This window comes from Diabrotica undecimpunctata, chromosome 5 (assembly GCF_040954645.1).
Source record: "Diabrotica undecimpunctata isolate CICGRU chromosome 5, icDiaUnde3, whole genome shotgun sequence".
Classification (NCBI taxonomy): Eukaryota; Metazoa; Arthropoda; class Insecta; order Coleoptera; family Chrysomelidae; genus Diabrotica; species Diabrotica undecimpunctata.
Window position 1 is genome coordinate 124104915 of NC_092807.1, and position 27573 is coordinate 124132487.

The 27573-nt window shown below is 33.8% G+C and overlaps 1 protein-coding gene across 1 annotated transcript; it reads right to left on the reverse strand.

Moving 5' to 3' along the window:
- On the reverse strand, window positions 1-27546 carry LOC140441755 (chitooligosaccharidolytic beta-N-acetylglucosaminidase-like). The gene is made up of 4 exons (XM_072532655.1): window positions 27068-27546; window positions 23339-24100; window positions 12034-12725; window positions 1-351 (listed from the first exon to the last, which is right to left on the reverse strand). Exons 1-4 carry the CDS (start codon window positions 27315-27317, stop codon window positions 151-153), a joined length of 1905 nt encoding a protein of 634 aa, XP_072388756.1. The 5' UTR covers window positions 27318-27546; the 3' UTR covers window positions 1-150.
- Between the last annotated feature and the right edge of the window lie 27 nt (window positions 27547-27573).

Genomic DNA, 27573 nt, shown 5'->3' on the forward strand with positions numbered 1-27573 from the left:
TGTCGCTTTATCATTTATTAAAACAAGATTACCTAATTATGTATATTACATAAATATTAATGTAAACTAAATAACATTTCAACAAAACTTAGATAATATATCACTATTTATTTGTTTTGAAATATTTTAGTTGCGTTATCACAGATATTTTTAGCATTTTCCTGGATTTTGCGTACACCACTCTGGCCAAATTGCTGCTGCTTTAAAGCCGCGTTGTATAAGTCTATCCCTCTGAGTAGAAAGTCTGGTAACTACGTCTTTTGTGTCAAAAATAGGAATATCACTCCATAGTCTCTCCGCCATAGCTGCAGTTCTTGGCCATATTCTTGTTTCTAAAGACTCCACATCCACCTGAAAATAGTTTTAAATTTTTAAATACAACTCCTATAACAAAATATTTTCAGTTGTATGTTAAAGGTAGGAAATGGGAAAAATGAAATAAAAAAAATATATAACCAAATTATACATAGATACGTCTAATAAATCTCATACAAAATATGTCTCACAATATTACCAAACTCTATTCCCCTCACACGCACACGCAGTGATCAACCCTGCCCCTAGGAACATATGTATACCAATCTAAGAATGGGATCCACATGTCCGAAGATCAAACCGGTCACACTTTGCTAGTCGAAGTGGTACCTATCTGACCCCCAGGTTTTTCCTCCATCCCTCCTCATCGTGTGACTTACGTGAGGAGGCTTATGATCTGAGTGAATGAAAGTTACTTAAGGTGTTCTGTGTAATGGAACACCCTCTGTTTTTAATGACTGTGGTTATGCCACCTAACTTTAGGGGTAGCCACATCTAGGATTTTCTCCCTATTTACATTACTGACTCTATTGAAGTTACTCTATCATGACTTCGGGACTTGAGTCCCTAAAACAAAAGAAAAAAGCGTGTGTTCCGACCATAGAGCCTTGGCTGACGACTCTATGTTCGGAAAAGAGTGTGTGCTCGGTCACTCGGCCGCCGATTTGGCAAAATAAATTTTGTTCTCCTCGCCGGCCGAGCACCCGAGTAGGGTCCGGCCACTGAGCCCTTGTATGCCGCACAAGACCTCAGTGCTCGGATTTCGCGAGAATATCAGTATTCATCTGATCCGCCTTAGGGGCCTAGTCCGTTGAAACGGTATATGTAGAGCCTGATGGGCCCTCCATATTTGGTCTGTGTTGAAATTGAAGTTACAAAAATGTACAGTGAAAAAGATTTAAAAATTGGATGAATCCAAAGTGATTTAGATAGAGACCGTTTTTTTTTTGTTTTTTTGTTTTTATTTTTTTTTATTTTTTGTGGACTTCCTTGGAGCTTCGGAACTATAATATGCCTGGGCAACAATTCTATCCTTTTTTTTTCCTTAATCCTATTTGTTTGCGTGTGTTGGGGTGAGCATTCCCAAGTGTATACTGCTCTCACTCACCCCGGTGTATATTGGGCTTATATCTACCTAAAAACCTAAAAACCTAAAAGAAAAAGCGTACCCTCTCGCCAGAGTTTTTTTGGTCGGTGTTCTATCTTTCTTCGTCTTGAGGTTTTGACGACTATGCACTATTACATCCTATTACCAAACTCTATTGTTCTACGAAAAAAGCTTTTATATAGTTGCCTCCATATTTCTATCGCTCATCAAAAAAGTGGCGGTATGAATGTTTAAGAACTTCGAGTAGCCGCTAACTACATCTCTCCATTTCTATTTTGGTCTTCCTCTTTTTTTTACCCTCAGGTATTCTTCAAGCAATATTCTTGACTAGTCTATTACTTTGCATTCTTTCTAGATGATCAAGCGATTCTAGTCTACGTTTTTTCACATATTTGTTATTGTAGAGTTAGCATACAATTGGTACACTTCTGCATTAGTTCGTCTTCTCCATTCTCCCTTTTCTACTTCTCCATCAAACATTCTGCGAAGTATTTTTCTTTCTCATGCTTCCAATCTGTACTGCGTCAATTGTTTATAGTCCATGTCTCGGCAGCATATAGCATTGTGGGCGTAATTATAGTTTTGTATACGCTTATTTTTGAAATACGAGATATATCTTTATTCTTAACTATTTTGTTTATGGCTCCAGCATACCTATTGCTTTTGGTCAGTTTCAGGTTAATTTTAGTTTCTTCCTTACATATCTGATCAATAAGAGTACCTAAGTACATATATTAATCCACCTTCTTGAATTCTACAACTGATCCATCCTCCACCTCCAGTTTAAAGAATCCCCTGGTGTTTATTCCTTTTTTGCTCGAGATTTCCATGTACTTGGATTTATTAATATTAACTTTCAGTCCCATTTTAGAGCTTTCCCGAATCAGTCTTTTTGCTATATGTGCCAGTTCTTTTCCATTTCTTGCAATGAGAACCATATCATAAGCTACATGATAAGCATTAGTGCTTTTGTATAAAAGACTAACCCTTACAACTGTTTCTACTATATGGAATAGCAATGTAGACAACAACGGGTCTCCTTGGCGAACACCTTTTTTCAGTTCGAATTTTTCTGAAACTGTACTGTTGCATTTCACAGCAAAAATGATTTGTCTTATTGTCATTTTTAACAATCTTAATATTTTTTGGCACTAAGAATTCTTTTAACGTTTCTATTAATTTATTTCTGTCTACCAAAGCATAGAGGATATATTAGAACGAATACCTAAACACGAAGTCAGCATCATAATGGGGGATTTCAATGCAAAACTTGGGGCCGAACGGAAAACGTCTCTAATCGGACCTTTTGGCTTAGGACAAAGAAACGAAAGAGGTGACAGACTAGAAATATTCGCAGAAGATAACAAGCTAGTGGTTCTAAACACATTTTATAAACTACCACCGAGGAGATTGTATACATGGAAGGCACCAGCAGATAAACCCCATAACGTAATTAGAAACCAGATAGATTATATATTGGTAAATAGAGAATTCAGAAACAGTTTTAAATTTGTCAAAACATATCCAGGAGCGGACATTGAATCTGACCACATACCTTTAGTGGGAGTCATGGATGTGAGACTGAAGACAATAAAGAAAAAGTCTAGACCTAACTACGACTACGTCTAGACGACGAATAATTAAGAAAACTAAACAAGATCTGCTAAAACCAAACAAAGAAACAAAGCAGAAATCTTGGATGACTCCAGAAATCCTTCACTTAATGGAACGCAGAAGGTTAATTAAAGGAAATAAAGATGAATACAAAAAAATGCAGGCTTACATCAGAAGAAAAATAAGAGAAGCTAAAGAAAAAGAAGCTGTAGAGAAATGTAAAGAAATAGAAAGACTACAAGCCAAGCATGACAATTTTAATGTACACAAAAAGGTAAAAGAAATAACGGGTACTTTTAAAAAGAGAACACAAATGAAACTCATAGACACCAATGGAAAATTAATCATTGACACCCAAGAGATGAAGGACAAATGGAGAATATATTTGGAGACACTTTTTCAAGATCAAAGAACGGATTATAGGCATCCATTTTCAGAGAGGATGACGGGCCCGGACATACTTAAATCCGAGGTAGAAGAAGCAATAAAACGGATGAAAAGCAGAAAAGCTGTAGGACCTGATAATATCGAAGCTGAATTTTTAAAACTCTTGGAGGATGAAGGAATAAATTGGATCACGGCTGTCTTCAATAAAATATACAATACAGGAATCATCCCTGATAAATGGCTAGAATCAGAATTCATAGCGATACCTAAAAAACAGGGGGCTCAAAAGTGCGAAGAATATCGAACAATCAGCCTAATGAGCCACATGTTGAAACTGTTTCTTAGAGTCATCCATGGAAGAATTTATAAGAAGTGCGAGGAACAAATATCAGACAGACAGTTCGGCTTCATTAACGCAGTGGGTACCAGAGAGGCACTTTTCGGAGTACAGGTACTGATTCAAAGATGCAGGGACGTTAACTGCGACGTATACGCGTGCTTAATCGACTATGAAAAGGCATTTGACAGAGTTCAACATCAAAAGATGATAAACATTTTAAAAGAAGCAGACCTGGATGACAAAGACCTCAGAATAATTTCAGAACTATACTGGAATCAGACCGCATACATGAAAATTAACGGAGAAGAAACAGATCACATAAAAATACTACGCGGAGTTAGACAGGGATGTATTCTATCGCCGTTGATATTTAATATTTACTCAGAAAAAATTTTTAACGAGGCTCTTTACGGAATAGACGAAGGCATCCTTCTAAATGGTGAAAGAGTAAACAATGTTAGATATGCCGACGACACCATGGTGATAGCAGATAGTTTAGAGGGACTTCAGAGGCTAATGGACAGAATAAACGAGTACAGTCAACAGTACGGACTAAACATTAATACCCACAAAACCAAACAAATGATTGTCAGCAAGGAGAATATAAATGGGGCTCATCTATACATTAATGGGACGCAGATAGAGCGAGTAAAACAGTATTGCTACCTGGGAACTATTATAAACGAACAGTGGAGCAATGTACAGGAAATAAAGTGCCGCATAGGAAAGGCAAGAACGGTCTCTAACAAAATGAGCGCCATCTTCAAAAGTCACAACATATCCCTGGATACAAAAATGAGACATTTGAGATGCTATGTTTTCTCTGTGTTGTTGTACGGGGCGGAGGCATGGACGCTTACAGACACCACTATTAAAAAACTTGAAGCATTTGAGATGTGGCTTTATAGAAGAATGCTGAGAATATCATGGACAGCAAGGATCACGAACAAGGAAGTTCTACAAAAAATGAAGAAGGAACCAGAGATTGTGTTTACGATCAAACGCATAAAATTGCAATATCTGGGACACGTTATGAGAAATCAGCACCGTTACTCCCTGCTGCAGTCTATATTGCAAGGTAAAGTCAAAGGTAAGCGAGGACCCGGTAGAAGGAGAATATCATGGCTGCGGAATTTAAGAACATGGTTTAAGAAAACCTCAACGGAGCTGTTTCGAGCCGCAGCGAGCAAGGTCATGATTGCCAATATGATTTCCAACATCCGAAACGGATAGGAACCAGAAGAAGAAGATTGTATCGTAAGCGGCTTTGTAATCAATGAAAAGTACTTGTGCTGAAATGTTGAATTCATAGCAATTGATCAGGATTTGTTTTAGCATAAAAATTTGATTGGTTGTTGATCTTCCCTTGCAAAATCCTCGCTGGTATTCCACTAGATTCTTCTTTACATATATTTCTAACCTTTTTTTAATTAGTAGGGCGAGCACTTTATATATTACCTTTAACAAGGATATTCCTCTATAGATTGCGCATTCAGTTCTATCTCCCTTTTTGTGTATAGGAGTTATAATGGATTTATCCCACACTTCTAGTATTAGCTCACTAAGTTGGTTTATTAAAATCTCTCTTCCATATTTTAAGTTCTCTGCCACAATGCCGCTCTCCCCAGGACTTTTTTGATTTTTCATATCTTTTATTATTTCTTCAATTTCTTCTCTTGTGGGCTTTGGTATTTCTTCTATTACTGCTTGAGGATTAGGAACATTATAATTTTCTTCAGCAGTCACTCCGTCATTTAGCATCTCCTCGAAATATTCTTCCCACCTTTCACATATTTGGTCTTCGTCCACTATCAGATTCCCTTGCTTATCTTTTACATTCATCGTTTTTCCCTGATACCCTGACGTCACATAAATAAAACTGCGGAAAGTATTTTACATTTAAGAAAATAATATTGTTTTAAACAATAGTCAGCAATAATTTATAATGACAAACTGAATGGTTTTAACTGAAATAGTCACCATATTAGCATACCTTGTCTAAAATATTTCGTCTGCAGGCGAGCTTTTATTATCTTCACTATCCAAGAGATCAATAATAAATTGTCCACTGCTTAAAGTGAATTGTCATTTTCTACACCAAATACATGGTTTATTGCTTTTTACCAGTCAGCACTTGTGATCTTTGATAGTTCATATGGAATTATATCAATCATTTTCTCTCAAATTTTGAAAAAATATTATTTCTCTGAATTGATTTTTTTACTTGTCAAAAGTAAAAGTCACTAGTAATCTCAAAACAGTGTATGGCCAAGTTTTGTGCAACCGTGACCAGTATATACTGTTTGTCATAAGTTTTAATACTAAGCACTTCAAGTAATTGTTTATTATTATAAATCTTTTCAAAATACAAAAAAATCTGAGACGAAATCTTGTAGTTTCTCTTTTGAGGATGAACTGTTCGGAATTTTTTTTAGAAGTCTTGAGTGTTAGCTGGCATTGTCCATAATTACAACACTGCTGGGGGTTATATATGGAAGGAATTCTTAAACCACTCTTCGAATATACTAAAGTTCCTATTCTGACGATAATGTACACCAATTTTTTTCCGTAAAGCTTTAGCCCATTTAGCACCCAACTATTTAAAGGCCCACAGTGCACAATAATCATTCGAAAACATTTATTCGTAGTTACGCCTTCAGCTGGAACCTGAGTGAACTATTAGTCCAATGCTTGCTAGCGGTGTCATGAATGTTATACCTACCATGTCTCATGATAAATTGTTCACTTCTGATTTCAGTATTCTTGAATTTTTTCTAAATAATGTAAACTATTTAAATGCCAATTTACTATGTGCTTAATTTCCATAATAGCCACTCGTTTTATCAACGATTTTGTAATTAAATCCAATAAAGCTTTTTCAGCTGTCTGCGTAAAGTGGTTTTATGGCATATTCTTCATATCGCACCAAGCTTGGTGTAAAAAAACACAAATCTATATAATATCAATTTTTGGTATTACATTTTTTTTGTATTCCTCGTAAACCAAATTCCTTTAACATTTAGCAGTCACGATAACATCCGATCTTGTTTTTAGAATAGGGAAATCCTGTTAGAAAGGCCGCTTTTCTTATAATACTTCCCTTAGTAACTATTTTCAGGCTCATTTTGCAGATTTTGTAAACGTTCATACAAATTTTCTCGGATTGTTCATTCATAACAATTCTTTTGTTTGCAAGTCGTAAACTCTTTTCTACAGTTCCAGTATCAGTGTCTTTGTATTTTATATCACTTAAACGATTGGCGACTATTACAATTTCTCTTGTATGACTTGGGTTCTCTTGCTCTCATGGGCGAAAAACTGTAGGTTTTCGCCTGTAAAAACGTATGATGCGCAAATATATCCCCCAAATGTATCCCCAAATACAATAATGGCAAGGATTAAAATACGGCAACCTTGCTGACCAAACAATTGGACCGCCTCTTTTATTCCAGTGGTATTCGTAGTTATCAAGAAAGTCTCGTACATTTCTGCTAAAGTGGGCCGGACAACCGTCATCTAGAAACCATAAGTTTTGCCGAACATTTAAAGGAACATCATCTATTAAATTAAGTAAAACACTTTGCAGAAAATGTAAGTAATCAACACCATTTAAACGAGCAGGCAATTCCACAGGCACAAGTAGATAATCGTTAACTACTCCTATCCAGACATTTATGCTAAACCTATGCTGATGCTTAAATTCTTGAACAACGTGGGGATTGTCACCAACATAGGAATTATATTGTGCATTATGCACAATAAAAATTCCATTTTTTTGTGAATGTAGCTTTCTCTTTGCCAACCATTTTTTCAGCGTGTGGTCTAAGTCTTTCATAAATTTCCAATGTCATTTATAAAAGACTTAGACCACACGCTGAAAAAATAGTTGGCAAATACCAAAGTGGCTTCTGTAAACAGAAGTCAACAATAGATCAGATATTTGTTCTGCGACAGATCCTCGAAAAAACAAGTGAATATAACATCGACACCCATCATCTCTTCATAGACTTTGAAAGCGCATATGACAATATAAACCGAGAATTCTTAATAAAAGCAATGAAAGAATTTAATATACCAACACAATTAATAGAACTGATAAAAGAATCTCTAAAAGTAGAAAGTAGAATCCGGATACAAAATGAATTAACGGAAACAATAGATGTGAAAAAGGGACTACGCCAGGGAGACGCTCTATCATGCATCTTGTTCAACATCGTGCTCGAGAAAATACTGAGGGACACAACAGTCAATACACGAGGAACAATCATTAATAAAAGCGTGCAAATACTAGCATTTGCAGATGATGTTGACATAATCGCAAGATGAAGAAGAGAAATGATAGAGGCATACAACCAAATAGAACGAGCTGCACAAAATAGTGGTCTTAAAATCAATCAGACCAAAACAAAATATATGCAGGTAAGAAAAAACGCAGAAATAAGGCAGCCACAAAATATAACAATAGGAAAATACAACATAGAGGAGGTAAAAAACTTTATATACTTGGGATCCCTAGTCACGTCTGATAATAACGTTACGGAGGAAGTGAAGAGGCGAATATTTATTGCAAATAAATGTTACCATGGCTTAATTAGACACCTAAGATCAGATAACGTCGCAAGAAAGACAAAATGCCAAATATATAAAACCCTAATAAGACCGGTACTCACATATGGCTCAGAAACCTGGACACTTACTAAAAGAGAGGAAACGTTGTTAGCCACCTTCGAAAGAAAAATCTTGCGACACATATATAAGGGCACAAAAGAAAACGGAATATGGCGAAGACGATACAACTCTGAACTATACAAAATATACCAGGATCCGGATATTATAACATTCATCAAAATAGGACGGCTGCGTTGGATAGGACATGTAGAAAGAATGGAAGAAGGCGAAATACCAAACAAAATATTCAAACAGATGCCAGCAGAAAAAAGAACAAGAGGAAGACCGAAACTGAGATACTTAGAACAAATAGAAAATGATATAACAACCTTAAAAATAAAAAACTGGAAAAAAAAAGCACGAAACAGATCGGAATGGAGAAGAATCCTAGAACAGGCCAAGACCCAAAAAGGGTTGTCGAGCCAGTAATGATGATGATGAGCTTTCTCTAAAACAAAATGTACCTAAAAGAATAATCATTTTAATTTCTGATTTTATAACCATCTAGCGAATTCTTCACGAGCAGGAAAATCTCCTTGTAGCAGTACTTGTACCTTTGTAAAATGAAAATGATATAAATTTTCGTTGTGTAAGATATTTCCTAAGATTTTAAAATTGTGAGATACGTGTCAGATAGTCTTCAAACGCTAATTTCTGAATTTTCCTAAACTTCCATTAAAATAACATTTTCGTGTGCTGTTGCTACATAATAATGTCATGGTCTTTCATTATTTGTTGGGATCACTGATCCTGTTTCTCTTAATCGTAGATGAAGAGCTGGAAATGTTGTGTAAGTGAGATCACAATTGGCAAATTTTTCAGGGTATACTGTACACCTCATTCCGCCATAAACTGAAGCATATCAGCTTATTCCTCATTAGTAAAAACCATTTTTGTTAAATTGAAATTGTTATATTTAAATGCCACAAAGTAAGATACTTAAATATAAACTTAGTGAACCTACCCCAATTTGACAATGAAAAACGTAGATTATACTTTCGTTGACAGGTCAAAGCCAACTAGTGCAAAAAATATTAATTTAACTTTAATGATTAAAAAACAAAAAATTTTCAAATCGATTTTTCTGGACAACGGTGTATTTTATCGACTTAAAAAAAGTATCTTTTAGTACCACAATCCCTAAAAATTTAATAATCTAGTATTACAAATGCTTAAAAGTTAAAGACAAAAAAGTTATTTTAACGTTAAAATAACCGTTGATCTACCCAAAAGGGACGCCTATGACGGGTACTAGAAATTTACAATTAATGAAATCATTTCAGTTCTGAAGGATAAATAATCGAACCAGTTTTCATTTTTTAAATAGAAGCGTTCTGAAGATATTGAAAAAAAAACTAATTACAAAGCGCCATCTTCAAAAAGCTCCACCTCACTTAGGAAGCATTTTCGGACTAGGTAAATTAGGTTAAATTGTCTTAAAATTATCTGGCAGAAGATCGAAAAATCTTAGCAATGATGATCGCCAACGTCAAATAACTCTGATATGACACGTGCAGAAGTTAGTAAGTTTTTATTTGGGAAAATTGTTTTAACAAACATAAGAATTATTGATTTTTTTTTTAAATTTTTAGAGTACACATTATGTATAACCTTATTTATTGCAAAAAATTAAACTACCATGACAATTGGAATTGCGCAATAACCCCTTGCCTCTACAACTACATTTAGCTGTGAAACACTTTCTTTTACAGTTACAACATATATGGCATTGTCTTCCACTTATCGAATTAGCCCAAGCTGCTTCTTTTAGCGACATTTTATCGGTTGTTATCTCATCCATCTTCTTCAAATGCCCTCTCCGCTACGGAGTTTGGCAATCATCATGGCTATTCGTATCTTTGAAGCGGTTGCTCTAAATAATTGGTTAGATGTGCACTGGAACCAGTTTCTTAAATTGCGCAGCCAAGATATACGTCGTCTCCCCACGCTTCGTCTGCCCTGAATCTTTTCTTGGATAAAATTCTTCTGTATATCTACATTTCGAAGGCCTCTAGTTTATCAATATTGCTCTTGTTTAAAGTCCAAGTCTATACTCAGTACAGCAGTATCGAGAATATGTAGCATCTAACCAATCTCATTTTCAGGTTTAAGTTAATGACATGACTTCCCAGAATGTCCTTCATATTAACAAAAGCAGCTTGAGCCTTTCTAATTCTAGTTTTTATTTCTTCTGTAATATCATTGTTGTTATTAACGCTTGTTCCCAAATATTTATATTTGTGCACCCGTTCGATTTCGTTATTGTGAATGTACAGGTTTGCATTCAATCTTTGTTTTTTTTTTTGAAATAATTATGAATTTCGTCTTCTTGACGTTCATTGTTAACCATTTATCTTCACTAGCTGTGACTACCTTGTTTAAAATGGCTTGCAGGTCGTCTACTGTCTCCACCATTAAAACCATATCATTTGCGTATCTAATATTATTAATTGGTTGGCCGTTAACTTTTATCCCAATCTCTTCTTCCTCCAATGCTTTCTTCATAATTTCTTCCGAATAGAGATTAAATAGCATTGGTGACAGCACACATTTTTGTCTAACTCCTTTTTTAATTTGAATTTCATTTGTTGTGCTATTTTCGATGCGTGTGACTGCTTTCTGATTATAATACAGAGTAGATATTATTCTTATATCGCGAGTGTCTAACTGTTTAGCTTGCAATATCTCTAAAAGTTGGTCATACTTGACGTTATCAAACGCCTTGTTGTAATCAATGAAACAAGCAAATACATCTTGATTCACATTCAAACACCTCTGTGTCAAGATGTTAAAGGTAAATAATGCTTCGAGAGTTCCATATCCCTTCCGAAATCCAAACTGAGTTTCTCCGATATCTTCTTCCAAGTTTCTGTAAATTCTATTGTGAATTATTTTGAGGAATATTTTTAAGGTGTGGCTCATCAGACTGATCGTGTGATGATCACTGCACTGCTTAGCATGTGCCTTCGTGGGAAGAGGGATAAACGTTGATCTTAGCCATTCTTCAGGAATTATACTGTTTTCGTAAATCTTGTTAAATAAGTCTACTAACAAGTGGATTCGATCTTCGTCTATCAACTTTAGTATATCCGCTGGTAGCTCGTCTGGTCCTGGAGCTTTGCTATTTTTTGAAGAATATTCTTTGAAGAATCTCATCCATGGAAAGTAATTTTTTTTTACAAATTGCGAATTGGTTATGGTCTTAAACAACTATGCAATATATACACCAGTTAACATCAGACTGAAGCTGGTTCTTTGAAACATATTTCATGTTATATAGGTAACTACGGTTGTATAGATTTTATACTATTCTTAGACTTTCATACTACATGTTTGTGTCAATTAATACTGTATATTGCTGACGACGATCTTTTATATTTTTATGTAACTGACTGATATATTACTGTCTATATTATTAGTACTACTTTTAATGAATTTTTTTGGTTTTATACCATCTATGTCAGCATTTAGTTTTTTGAGGACCTGATGCTGTATAGCTTGTAAATAGCAAAACCAGTCGCTCAATCTTTCTCTTAATAAATGTTTACAAGAACTTAACATCGATTTTTAGTATAAGACCTTAGTCCCTAACGTTACTAACCTGTTCACTCCATAAACATGCCTCTCCTCCCAGGACCTGTTGTCTATGCATATGATATTCGTACCATGGTCTGTAAGAATAAAAAGCTTTCCAATGCCTATATGGATCACAACTTCCTACATTCTCAGTTGATTTCCAAGGTCCATATCCACAATCTAAATACCAGTTTGAGACCGTTGAAAATATAACCTTGTTGCCATTTCTTAGTATTGGATCAATTTGTCCATACCAATATTGGACAACAAGGTTGTTCGTATAGTTAAGGTACGACATATAATTACTGGTTAGATCATTTGACCATATAATAATATTTTTTGGTGGTTGATTATTAAAAGCTTGAGTAACAGTTTTAAATATTTTGTTATTTAAGTCAGCCCAGAACTCATATGGGCCGGGAAAATGAGTAGCAGAGTTTGTATTTCTGTAACAATTTAAGTCCACTTCATCGCCTCCAACATGAAAAGTTTCGTTATCGGTGCCTAATTGAATAAGATCCGAGTAAATGGATTCTAACAGTTTAAAGCTTCTTGGGTTATCAGGATTTAAGTGGCCACCATTTACGTCTCCTTCACCACATATTACTATTTTGTCGTCAACCTTATTCGCATGGTTCCAACCTTCATTTATATGACTTGGAACGTCTATTTCCAAAATTACTCTGATGCCTCTGATTCTGGCATACTCTACCAAACCTATAAAGAAAAAGTATATAAATTATTACAAACAATTATTATGATTTGAATATCTTGTGTTTAAATACATATATGACATATTATTACAACTACAATAAAGTTATTTTTTCTTATCTAAGCGTATAAATCTACTTTTTACTAACTTTTTAATTTATCTGCGTAATGAAAACATCCCAAATAAATAGAAAAATTCGGTGAACATTCTCCTTCATAAAAAATAAGATCAATGAGATCTTAAAAACTATCGGCCAGTTTACTCAATCACCTATACAATCTTTTTAGTCGAATACGGGCAAATAGATTGAAATTAAAGCTTAATTTCTGCCAATTAAGAGAACAAGAAGAGTTTCATTAGATGACGGAATGATCATATGCAGTACTTTAAAACGCTAGTCGAAAAGTTTATCGAATATAACAGAACTCTGAATCTTATTTGTGTTAACTTTCACAAAGCAATTGACACAGTAAAAACAGTTGATATTTAAAAAACACTGCAGCAGAATAGACCAGAGGTATGCAAATATTATTCAAAATATAAACGAAAATGCAACAACTGTAAAATTTTTCTGCAATTTTCATTTCAATCAATTGCGGCTTAATCCCAAATCATGATACTATAACAAACAAGGTAAGCTCACTTGCGTTGTAATTTTAATCGACTTTGCGCATGATGTCATAGCGAGACAATGCCAGGGGACTTGTGTGGATCTTATTTTAACGATGCATCATATGGCAACGTTGTTCCATTACTGTAATGAACAACTTCGAAACTTACACTGTTAACGGTAAGTATACCTCGATGCCATAGATAGATAGATAGATAGAACGTTTATTGACCACTTTACATAAAGTTTGAAGTCCGTATAAAAAATACAATAAAAGATATAATAATGTAAACTTAAAATTAACTTAACCATATTGGCTAAAGTAATATACATATGTAAGTATTAGCAGAAGAATTAAAATTAAAAATTTAAGATAAAAAAATCTCTAACCAAAAAAAAAAACAAACCTAAACTGTCACATAAAAAATCTTTGAAATATGGAAGTAACAAAAATGTGCAAATAATTAAGAATATTCCCGAATCGATGACTAAATAAACTAATACATAAAACTTCGTACATTTTAATAGCAATAATACAATGTGATATGTAGATAGTAAATCGACAGTATTCTGACCAAACTGGGTACACGTTATAAAGGTGTATTGAGGTATTCTGTCTTTGAGTAAAAACAATATGTTAAAAAATGCTTTCTGATCCTATTTTTAAACAGTGGTGGAGACAGAATTTTTATTTCGTTAGGCAGATAGTTATACAAGTGAATATCAATTGAATTCTTTGTGCTCTTTGATAGTCTGAATCGTTGTGACCTAATTAAATCCCTCGATCTTGTTAGATGATCATGTAATTGGGAGTTTATAGTAAACTTATTTTTATTATCGTGAATTTCCAACAGTGTTGCATACATATAAAGCGAAGGTAGAGGCATAATACCCATGTTCAAAAATAATGGTTTACAATGATCCCTTAAATCCGCTCCAGCAAGTATCCTCACCACCTTCTTTTGTAATTTAAATATTCTGTCGGCATGACCAGAGTTGCCCCAAACAGCTATTCCATATTGTATATGACTATAAAACAATGAAAAGTAACACATTTTAAGGGTAACTTTAGGTACCAAATAAACCAGGTTACGCATTACAAATATTGTACTGGCGAGTTTAGAACTTAAGTTGTCTATATGGATGCCCCAATCTAAGTTGTCATCCATAAAAATCCCTAACAATTTGATGCTATATCCAAAAATGTGTCTTTGATCTGAACTGAAAACTATATTTTGATTTTTATCCTCGTTTAGTTTTAGTTTATTATGTGTAAACCAGTTTTTAATTTTAAGCACATCGTTTCCTATTTTGTTATTTAAATTATATTGATTCTGGTCGGTACTAATAACGGTTGTATCATCTGCAAAACATATACACCTTAAGGGGTGGGTATAATGAAATATATCGTTGAGATATAGAAGAAAAAATGTAGGTCCTAATATAGACCCTTGGGGAACTCCATGTTCAACATTGTGAAAATTGGAGTAGTTATTATTTAAAAAAACGGCCTGTTTTCTGTTTATTAATTTTAATCTGTTTAATAATTATGCCATATTTGTGCATTTTGTCTAAAAGTAAAGTGTGTGAGACACAATCAAAAGCCTTAGATAAGTCACACAATGTTAAAGACACGAAGTGACCTCTCTCTAGGCCATCAACTACTTCCCTTACAATTTCCTGAATTGCTTGAGTAGTGCTGCATTTTTTTCTGAAACCATATTGATTACAATGAAGTATTTTGTACTTTTCTATGTACTCTATTAAGCGGTTATTCAAAATACTTTCAAACATTTTACCAAGAATGGGAATAATAGAAATAGGGCGATAATTTTCAATTTCTTCTGGAGATCCTTTTTTGAGTAGCGGTAACACTTTTGTTACTTTTAATACATCGGGAAAAATTCCTTCGATAAGGCAAAGATTATAAAGTATGACCAGTTTATCAATAATAATATCCAGAGTTTCTATCACTAATTGTTTGTTTAAGAAGTAAAAATCAGTGCATTTTGAGTTTTTCAAGCTGTATAATGTATATCTTGCATTAAGAAGTCATAACTAGTTACCTTCTTTGAAAACGTGGTTTGAAAATTATTAAGTAATTTGTAAAATTAATTAAAGAAATATATGAATCTTCAAATTGATTGTGTGTATTACAAACAAAATAGATATTGCTACAAAACATAAATTAAATATAAAAGGCCGGTAAAATGTAAAGAATTTGAAACAAGGAAAACAGGTCATACTTCAGACTTTATGAATATCATTTAGACATTTATTTTACAATCTTCGTGATTTTTCTCTTGCGGATATTGTAATTATTTTTAATATTTTTAAATAGAATTAGTATTTTAAAATACATTTTACATATAAAAAAAGTAATTTTACATCTTCGCTAACATTTACATATTTTGCAGCTTCTATTAGGTTTTTTAAATAATTTTTAGTTATTTTTAATTTGTTGCCATTATAACTATGAAAAATATGTTCCAGTTCACTACATTTAGTTACAATTTCCAGTGTTGGTTTGAGTAAACCACCCTCAGAAACGTGGTTTACCCAAGTAAAGGATTTATCGTTAGCGTCCGGAATATATCCAAGTATTTTTTTTTGTAACTTAAATGCAATAAAACCGGCTAAATTTTCCAATCCATCCCATTCCAGTTCTTTTATATTTGAATTAATAAAATCTCGATGACTGTCAATTAAATCTTCAGGGTTAATTTTTGTATCGCCACTAGGAAGGTTTAGCGAGGAAAAGATCTCTTTAGTGACAATTTCATAATTAATTATACTATTAGTAGTAATAGTTCACTATAGTGTCGCTTTTAAACAATAGTCAGCTTCTGTAAAATATTTTGATCATATTCTCGCGGTTTCTACCTTAAATTTGTCTCGCTGAAAACATTTGAAGACCCATACTTTACGCATTTGTTTGTCTCTAGGAAACACAAAAAAACGACACTTCGAAAAAGATTTACTTTTTTTATTTTAATTGTTTAAACAACCCACCACTGCACAATACATTATGGCAACCAAATAATTAGTCTTCTTTATAAAGTAGCTACAGGTAGTCGAGAGGAAGTTGCGTACGATAAATAAATTAGGTGATATTAACACAATAAACTGAATGTTTTCACCACAAAATTTATATAACAATATAATATACAAAGTCTTTACTACATCAATGAATAAATAAAAATCTCATTCACTACGTTTTGAAGCACATAGAATAGCAACAGATAGAGCATTTAACTTGGCATCATTAAAGTTGTCTCGGGCTTACGTTACAGATGTGCGAGAGAGATGCAAGAACATGCGCGTTGACCTATCTTGTTATGTTATAGTATCATGATCCAAAATAAACATAATATTTACATATTACTGTATATTGTAGGAATATTTTTAGATTATGAAGGACGACTAGTTTAAAACAGCAAACACTCAGTGGTAACTTGTTCATCTTCACCCTTGGATAAAAAGTCTTTCCATGTTTTCGGTGTCTGCTCTCATGCTCAAAGTATATAAATTGTTACATATGGACTTTGCTAATGTTTGGTTTATATAAAATTAAATAATTTGTCCTATGGGCAGTCCATGGAATTCATAACATTCTTCTCCAACAAAACATTTCAGAGACGTCTATCTTTCTTCTTTCCGCATGTCGTAAGGTCCAAGATTCACATTCGTATGTCAGTATTGGAAATATTAAGTAGCTGATCAACCATATTTTTAGAGCTCGTGGAATTTTAGAGTCCGTCCATATTTTGGCCATCTTTCCTACAGAGACTTTTACTAGATTACATCTATGTGTTATTTCTTCCTGTAGTGACCCTGTGATTGTGAAATGATCCCAGATATAAATATGAGCTAACAATGTCAAACTGGTTAATCAAGCAAATATGTGTGAATGACTGTTATGTAGTCTTTCCACTATCAAAAAACGCAGTCCAATTTTCTTTGTTTTCATTATATTTTTTCTTGTTTTCGTGCGTTTAAAATTGGTAAATGGATTTATTTCGTGATACATGTTTTAAGTATAATAGTTCAAAGTGTAATATAGTATCATAGAGTCTTTAAATTGCAATAAAGTGAAGAAGTGTCCTCAAAATTCACCATCCAGAATGAGATATATTGATTTGATACTAAAATCTGTCATTCCAAAGACTGCAGCAGATTCTAATATATTTTTGCGTTATCAGAAAGAAAAACTTTAATCTGTTGAATCTGTATCATCCTGGAATGTGTTATACTGTTTCTTCACTATTTCTTCTTCTTCTTCAAGTGCCATCTCCGCGGCGGAGGTCGGCAATCATCATAGCTATTCGGACTTTTGAGACGGCTGCTCTGAAAAGTTCATTTGATGTACATCCATACCACTCTCTCAGGTTGCACAGCCATGACATTCTACGCCTCCCTATGCTTCTCTTTCCTTGGATCTTTCCCTGCATAATCAGTTGGAGCAAGGTGTATTTCTCTCCACGTGTAATATGTCCGAGATATTCTAATTTTCTTGTTTTTATTGAATTTAAAATTTCCATTTCTTTGTTCATCCTTCCCAGAACCTCTTTGTTTGTGACGTGTTCTGTCCATGATATTTTCAGAATTCTTCTGTACACCCACAGCTCAAATGATTCCAGTTTTTTCACTGATGTCGCATTTAAGGTCCAAGATTCCATTCCATAAAATAAAGTCGAAAAAAACATAGCACCTCGCCAACCTAACTCTTAGTTCCAGTTTTAAATCCCTGGTACATAGAACTCTTCTCATTTTGTTGAAATTTGCTCTAGCCTTTTCTATTCTTATTTTTATCTTCTGATTGTAATCATTTGTGGAGTTAATCATTGTTCCCAGGTATGCATATTTGTCCACTTGTTCGACGTTGGTTGCGTTTATTAGAAGATTCTCGTTATTTCTTTGAGTTTTCGATATTCTCATAAATTTCGTCTTCTTGACATTCATTGTTAGACCATACTCTTTTCCATACTCTGGTATTCTGGTCACCAGTCTCTGAAGATCTTCAATGTTTTCGGCTAAGATCACAGTGTCGTCCTCATATCCGATGTTGTTAATGGGAACTCCATTTACCTTTATTCCAGCTGTTTCACCCGCAAGAGCTTTTTTCAGGACCTCTTCGGAGTAGGCATTGAAAAGAATTGCCGACAATACGCATCCCTGTCTTACTCCACATCTAATTTCAATTTCTTCTGACAGCTGTTCGTTAACACGTACTATTACTCGCTGTTTATAGCATAAATTTGATATGATCCTGAGGTCGTTGTAGTCAATGTTCTTTGATTTCAGGACATTTCACTATTTGAGTAGAAGCCCAGTATGGGCCAACTAACTCTAATCATCATGAATCCAAACACGTCATGATTATTATGTAGCCTTGTGGATCATCACTGGATGTGTTCCGTTGATTGTTTTGGCGTTGAAAAAAAAAAGTTCTATGAGAGAAGAGGCCCAAACCTTACTATGGCCGAGAGAAGGCAGGATAGGGAAAGGTCAATTGAAAGAGGGCAACAAGAATGGAACAACACGGCGAATGTGGCACAGTGGACAAAAATGCTGATCCCGAATATAAGAGATTCGGTGAACTGTGACCACAGGCGACTGGATTATTTCCTGACGCAGGTGCTCACAAGACACGGGGGTTTTAGGTCCTACCTCCATAGGTTCGGAAAGGCTGACGCAGATAAATGCATTAACTCTAGAAACTCGGACACTGTGACACATACGATGTTAGATTGCAACAGATGGATAGTAGAAAGGAACAGAATGCAAAGAGAGACAGGTGTGAGTTTTGTTACAGTCAGAGAAATGATCGAGAGAATGATTGAAAATAAATCAGGTTGAACTAGCATACACAACTATAAACCGTGCAATGATCAAGAAAAAAGAAGACGAAGAAAGACAGCTCGACAAACTGTGGAGAAGGAGGAAATGTCCGTCTGGGAGTGATGCCGTACTAGAAGCGATGAAGGTCTGCTACGCGCTACCTGGAACGAGACAGGGAGCTCCTTGCTGACGAATGGAGTGTGAATGTGGATGAATGGAAAATAAATGAATGAAGGTAGTGCTTCGAAAGTGATGCCGGCCTTACAGTAGCCATTTCTATAAGAAATACAAATTTAAAAAATTATTTTTTAAAATAGTTATTCAGTTTTTCTGAAAAAAAAAACAAAAAAAAACAATGCTTTTGTTTACAAATAGATTTCTTGGTTACCATAGATATTTAAACAGATGACATTATGTTCAGATTTTTCGTTAAATTTCCAAAGTGAAAAATTTATTTCTTATTCTGAAAAATCAATAGATTAATATTGTTTGTAATACTCTCCTCATTTTTACTTATCTCCAACTGCCAATCTTAATGTGTACACAAAATTAAAATAAAATCTTAAAAAGATTTAAAAAGATTAAAATAGAAATATCCGTCATTTTTTTCAATTATTCAGTTATTATTAATTCTTTATCCCATTCAAAATATTCTAAATAAGATTTTTTGACCAGTCTTTAATTTCTGTATAATAAGACTAATCTTAAAGTACTTATATCCTAAAATGTACCAAATATACTAGATATTTATATAATAATGTGCTACAAAAAATTGCAAAGCACCATGAGAAAAAATCAAACAAAATCGATTATAGACTTATTTGAAACTTTATATATCAGAGACCACAGGAGTCATTAATATGGTCCAAGAATAACTTACATGGGATTACCACAGGGGTCTGTATTAAGCCCGATTCCCTTGCGTCAATTGCAGGAGATGAGGTACTGATCCCAAAGTTACAATGATGTTTTACAGGACCTACATGCGATCAGTTTTGAATTACGAATACATGTTATATGGATCAGTAAGCGATACACTTTTACTAAAAACAGATCGTATTTAACATTAGAAATCCTAAGATTTCCTACTTTTCTAAACTAAATTCAAATTTTTGACTAAGAATCACTAAGAAGTTTTATCGTGATGAACGGCATGTGGAATGCATATTATAGATTTCCTTGTCGACTAACTCATCAATCTGTCTGTTCGCAAGTTGTAGAAAAGGCAGTGGTAAAAATTTGAATTTAGTTTCGCCAGGTACGAAATCTTGTGATTTCTCTTGTTGTTATTAGATGGCATTTAAACGTCTGAAAATAATTATTTTTATAATTATTGTCCTATGACGGGAGATTTTAATTTCGTTGTAGAGCAACTGCATATTATGTCGATCTGATGATATCTAATGAAGTTGAAATACGTAAAAGCGGCTGGCAGATGACCTGCATTGAAGTTAAATCTAATGCCGTCTTTCTGTAGATCGCATTCAGTTTAAAAGTTTGAGATTAACACTGGGTGCTATGAAATCAATACTATGCCCTTAGGTACTTGCTCAAAGTAATGAAATGCCACTAGAAAATTGGAGAAATTTATTGGCAACAAAATTATGTATTAAAATTAAGGGCCACAACAAGTGGCTTACTGAGTATGCTGTATAAATTATCCATATAAAATCTAGTAAACAATTATTGGAAAATTCACCCACCATTAGCGGATGCCTTTTTGGAAACCAATGATTTATTGGCTACATTACCAACAAATTTGTTTACCTATGCAACTCTTTAAATTAGAATTTAATAAGGTCGCCAAAAAACCAAATATTATATTTCCGAAATACTCAGATTCACATAAAATAAATAAACACGTTGCTGAACTCCATATTGAGTGAATATACCTACTAATAAAACTATAACTTTATACTATAACTATAACTTTACACAGATGGCTCTAAACTGAACGATGAGAAGGAGGTAGGGCCGGCAGTATCATTCCTACCAATAACAAATCATTTAAAATAAAACTTCCTCCACATTGCTCTATCTACACTGTAAAAATAGTAGTTAAGGTCCATTCACTCAACTCGGGTATATTTTGACAGATTCATAGCTGGAAACCTACAACACAAAAGTTCCTAGCTCACAGTATTAACAGCTTAAATAAACTTTTATTACATACTTCTTTCATTAAAAAAAAGAAGAATTAGAATAAATAATGGAAGTGTATACTAAACCCATAAAATTTTGGGTAGTATCTTTTTTAAAAATATGTTTTTGTTGTTAAAATTTAACATAACTATTTATTATATGGTGCAGATAAATAAATATTGATTGTCAGTAATTTGTAAAATTCTATTTTATTTACTATTTAGTTTGTTTATTATTAATATTGGCTATGAGTACGTCTGCTTAGTTGTATAGTAATTTCCAGCCACTTTTTGTCTGTCAAAAAGTAACTAACTTCGCCAAAAAATAATTACTCAATTCACTAGACAGTTCGGACTGGGAATAGCGAACGGACTATATTAGAAAAGCTCAACTGATTAGAGCACGAAAATTTGCAAGATGCTGTGATCATCTTGGATTCTAAGTCAGTTCTTAGCTGACCTAATAATACTGAGTTAAACCATAAGACATATGAGCTAATATGTGACATTAAACATAAAGTTATAAACAAAGATGTATAATTTATTTGAGCAAAAATTCACACCGCGATAAAAGGTAATGAAATAGCAGACGAGCTTGCTAAGGATTATACTCATTCTGATATACAAGAATATATTTACACAGTAACAGATCTAATAAAATTTTATGATCAAAAAATACATTTTAACGGACAAGACAGATGGAAAATCTTGGTGAATACATCAAATAATCATTATTTCAAAATTCATCGTACGTAATCATCTCTAACAGAATTACCCCACATATTCCATTATAATGTATCTAAATGGTCAACAGTAACTGTCACACGATTAAAAATTAGTCAACGTGCTGTTCCTGCTCACCTGGTTAGATTAAACATTATAGAATCAGGAAAGTGCTCATGAGATAAAATTTTTCAGTGTGATGTTAATCACATTCTGTTCAGATGTATTAAAAATACAGCCTGATTAAAAGTAATGTGTAACTTCCAGTAAACATATTTCACCTACTGTCACTGAATCAGAAATGAATATACAAACCCGTATGTAATTACTTATATGCATCCAGATATATAATATAAATTTGTTACAATGAAGTTTTAACATAAATCATTCGAAAATCTATTTCAAATGGACTAGTTTCCATGTCAAACACACTATCATTATTACCATCATTATCATGGAATCCAGATACAGTCGGATTGGGAATCCCCGTGCCTTTACACTGCCCATATTCTAAGTATTTTGTGATATCGGCGGCGTATAAGAACGTGGATTCGCCCACAAGGTTATCCAACTGTAACTGGTTTCCATGATGATGATGATATCTAGTGTGTTTGGCATGAAAGCTACTCCATTTGCCACAGATTTTTAAATGATTTATGTTATATTTATAAATTGAAATTTGATTCTAATAAATTTATATTATATATCCTGTTGGTTATAAGTGATTACATATGAGTTCGTATATTGATTTCTAATTCAGTGACAGTCGGTGAGTTATGTTTACTGGAAGTTGCACATTACTTTTAACCAGGTTTTTATAAAATGTAGCTGAGAGTGATTAATAATATATCTGAACAGGATGTGATTAATATCACCCTATTAAAAAATATTAAAGCATGAGCACTTTCCTGATTCTATAACGTTTAATCTAGTCAAGTGAGCAGGAACAGCACCGTGGCTACTTTTTAATCTTGCGATAGTTGCTGCCGACCGTTTGGATATGTTATAATGAACTATTTCTGGCAATTTTGTTAGGTAACGCGCAATCGGTTGGAAACGCAATCGGTTTCAAACCGTAGTTTTACAACAATTGCGCTGTGGGCGATGGACCTAAATTGTAAACTCCGAAACGAGTCGCAGAAACATATCATCATTTAAAACTTAATAAAATTAAAAAGGATTATAAGTAGACTTTTGTTTTCAGTTAAAAGATTTATATTTATCGACTGATTTTGAAATCTATAACCGTAACTTCAATTTGCGATGAAAAAAAAATAATACCAACAATTTTTAAATTACTTACTTTTTATTTCTTCTGGTGTGTAGACTTTTTCTGGACTGTAAGCTCCATATTTCGCCAACCAAGGATTATTAGGAAGTACAATGGGAAAACTTACAGAATCAGTTAAATGCAGATGGAATACGTTTAATTTATTAGCAGCCATACCATCTACTACTTTTAAGAGCTGTTTCATAGGAAAAAAGTTTCTAGCCGTATCTACCATCAAGCCTCTATGAGGAAACATAGGTTTGTCTCTTATAGAAATATCATGGTATATTAGAAGTTTTTGTGAAACGCTATCTAACCAAATTAGCTGACTGAGCGTTTCTAAACCGTGCCTAGCTCCGAAATAGGTCGTAGACGAAATGTTTACCGTTATATTAGTATCTGATTTTATTACCGAAAGAGTGTAAGACTCATCCGTATCCAGTTTTGGTTTATTTTCTTCTGTTGTAACGGTCAGATTAATATAAATATCTGCGACATCGACTTCATCTTGAGTTCGAAATATATTTTCTTCTGGAATAGAATTTATGAAAATTCTGAAAGCTTGCTTTAAGTCATCTTTAATTAAATAAGGACTATTGGTTTTCAATTTTATTTGATTCTTTAAAAAAGAAGAAACGGATTTGTTTGATATGTTAACTGATCTAGGTTTAGGCCATAAAGATGGACTACTGCATAACATATTACACTGTTCTAGGGATACCCTAATTTCATCGGTGTTAGTTGGTCTTCTTTCACATTGTTCGGATTTGCATTCGTAAGTCCATATAGTAGAATCTGAAATAACATATCTATAAAACAAAATTGTATAAAAGTTCACTTACATTTTTTATATAACCTATTATAATAATAAAGAAGAAAGGAGCGCGTAAAGAAGAAAGAATGGATGACGGATGAAATCCTTGATATTATGGAAGAAAGAAGACAACACAAATGCAAAAATTAAGTAAAGTATCAAGAAACAAGTCACAATATAAAAACAAAGATAAAGGAAGCGAAGGAACGCTGGCTGAAAGAGAAATGCGTTGAAATCGAAGAGTGCGACAGAAGATATGACTACCACAACATGCACAAAAAGGTCAAAGAATTAACAACTAAAAAGAAAACCAATAATCCCCACCCGACACTAATAGACGCAGACAGTAACCTTATATCAGATGACTTGAAGCTCATTGACACATGGAAAGATTACGTAGAACGACTTTTTAACGATAAACGCAGAGCGACAGTGGACCAAGATGACGACATGACTGGACCCGAAATACTAAGGTCTGAAGTGGAAAAAGCCATTTCATCGCTAAAAAACGACAAAACACCAGGTCCCGACAACATACAGGGCGAGATCATAAAACTCTTATGCGAAACGGATGACCACTTCCTCGATTTTCTGACAGGCCTTTTTAACACCTTTTACGACAAAGGGGAGATTCCGGAGGAATGGCTTTGATCGACCTTTGTAGCCATACCTAAAACACCAAGTGCAAAACACTGTGATCAACACCGCTTAATAAGCTTGATAAATCACATTACCAAAGTTTTCACCAAAATCATACACAATAGAATATATAACAAATGCGAAGCAAATATATCGGAGTCACAGTTCGGATTCCGAAGCGCATTGGACACAAGAGAGGCGATCTTCAGTCTGCAAGTTTTAATTCAAAGATGCAGAGATATGCACAAGGACGTCCACTTGTGCTTCATCGACTTCTCCAAGGCGTTTGACAAGGTCAAACATGATAAACTGATGGAAATGCTCAGGAAGATGCATATTGATGGCAAGGATCTGCGCATAATAACCAGTCTCTATTGGAACCAAAGTGCTGAGATAAAGATGGGCAACTTACACAGTGGGAAGATAGATATTAAAAAGGGTGTACGACAGGGATGCGTCTTCTCGCCGCTCCTGTTCAATATATACTCTGAACAAATCTTCAGAGAAGCACTGGGAGAAGTTTCGGAGGGTATCAAAGTAAACGGAGAGGTAATCAATAATATTAGATATGCTGACGACACAGTTATTATCGCAAATGACTGCAACGAGCTTCAAAGACTCATGCAAAGCATACACACAGCAAGTCAAAAATATGGTTTAGAACTCAATACAACCAAAACTAAATGCATGCTCATTAGCAGAACACAACAACTTCCGATGCAATTGACATTAAACAACCGAAAAATAGAACAAGTGGAGACATACACATACCTTGGAACCACAGTCAACACACAATGGGACCAGTCAACAGAAATAAGATCACGAATTGAAAAAGTGCGAAACGCGTTTAACAATATCAAACAGTGGTTCACAAGCAAAATGTCAATGGAACTAAAATTAAGACTGGTCAAGTGTTATGTCTTCCCGGTCTTGTTCTATGGAGCAGAGGCATGGACCACAACGGAAGCCACCCTGAAAAAACTAGAATCCTTTGAGCTGAGGATATATCGCCGTATTCTTCGGATATCCTGGACAGACCACATCACTAACGTGGAAGTAATGCAGAGAATAGGCAAAAGCAAAGAAATAATCTTCACCGTAAAGAAACGGAAGCTTGAGTACTTCGGACATGTCATGAGGCATACTAAGTACCGGCTGCTACAGTTAATAGTCCAAGGAAGAATCGACAGTAGGAGGGGACCGGGAAGAAGACGACACTCACGGATGCATAACCTGCGACAATGGTTCGGACTAACATCGACCGAACTGTTCAGAGGTGCCGTAAACAAAGTCAAAATAGCCTTGTTAATAGCCAACGTCCGAAACGTATAGGGCAAAGCAAGAAGAAGAATAATAAAGGTTATTTTTTTACATGGATTTGCTATTCAAGGACTGAAATTAGGCGATTTTAAATTGGATTCAATGTTATATTTTTAAATGAGAGAGAGGCATTATATTAATAATCATGGCATATATAATATTCTTACTTATGGGTCACAAATGTTGATAGACATAGAACACAAAAACCCCTAGAAAAGCAATTGTCATTAATAAATCTAAAGGATAAAAAGACAAAGAAATGGCTAAGAGGGAAGACTAAAATAAGAGAATGCAATAAGACAAATAGTAAAACAGATCACAACATCAGATTTTAAGATAAAAGGTGAAAAAATAATATAATCGTACAGTGGACCTTGAGCAAACAGGTGAGTAGAAGCGTTGATTGAATCAATCAGCGGTAAAAGGAAGATCACAAATACGACGTATGGTCAATGAATATAGCAAGAAGAACATATTAATCCAATGATGAGCGAATAAAGATAATATAGCTGCTATTTGCTGTTGGGATTTCCGATTTAAGCAATTATTTTTCTAACTTTCAAAATTAATTATATTATTTTGTTTATTTATTTTAACGATGTGCAAAATATTATCATTTATCTATATTGATCAAAATATTATTACACGTTTAACGGAGATACCGTAAATAAACACAAAGAATTGCTCATCGTTCTTGGAAAGATTAGATAGCGTGGCTGATAAAAATGTAGTGGGAGATATGTGTATGGTGAATTAGACCTATTATAATCAACCTGTAATTAGAAAATTTGCTCAGTACAAGACAAGTGAATAAATAAATCCAATAAGTAAATAATTATTGAAAAAGTCACACTAGTCAAAAAATATTCATATAATCTATCAAATTGAAAAATATATTTGAAAATCTCTAACTGCAGTTGCTATCAAATCCAATAAATAAAAAATATATATTTATATAAAGTATATTATTTAATAAAAATGTAACTTACTTGATATCTTTTTATATTTGTCATTTTCGTTGCCAGATTCAACACTTTCAAAGTACCGGAATGTAGGACCATCATTCTGCGAATAATGTACACCATACACAACAGTAGTAACCAGAGCAAACACTATCAAACTTATTAGACCAGTCATTTTGATGACCTCTCGTTTTGATCTGTGCTTAAAACTAACATCGATTCCATAGGATCCACTTGAAATCCGAGAAAATTCATACTCTCTTGATAACGTTGACATGAAATCACCCAAATAACTAATTTAATGTTAGTAAAGTTAAAACCGACCGAGTTTATTAGAATTGTTTCTTATCTCTATGTTTTCCTACGAGGTTTATTTTAAAAGTATCTAACGATGGAATAAAATATAATATACTCCTATTTAATATAAACGGTTAAATCAAGTTTATAATAATAAACATTTGAATCGTTTATGTCTATAAAATTTATTTGATGTGTATAAATTCTCATGTGTATCAGTTCAGATACTAATTTGA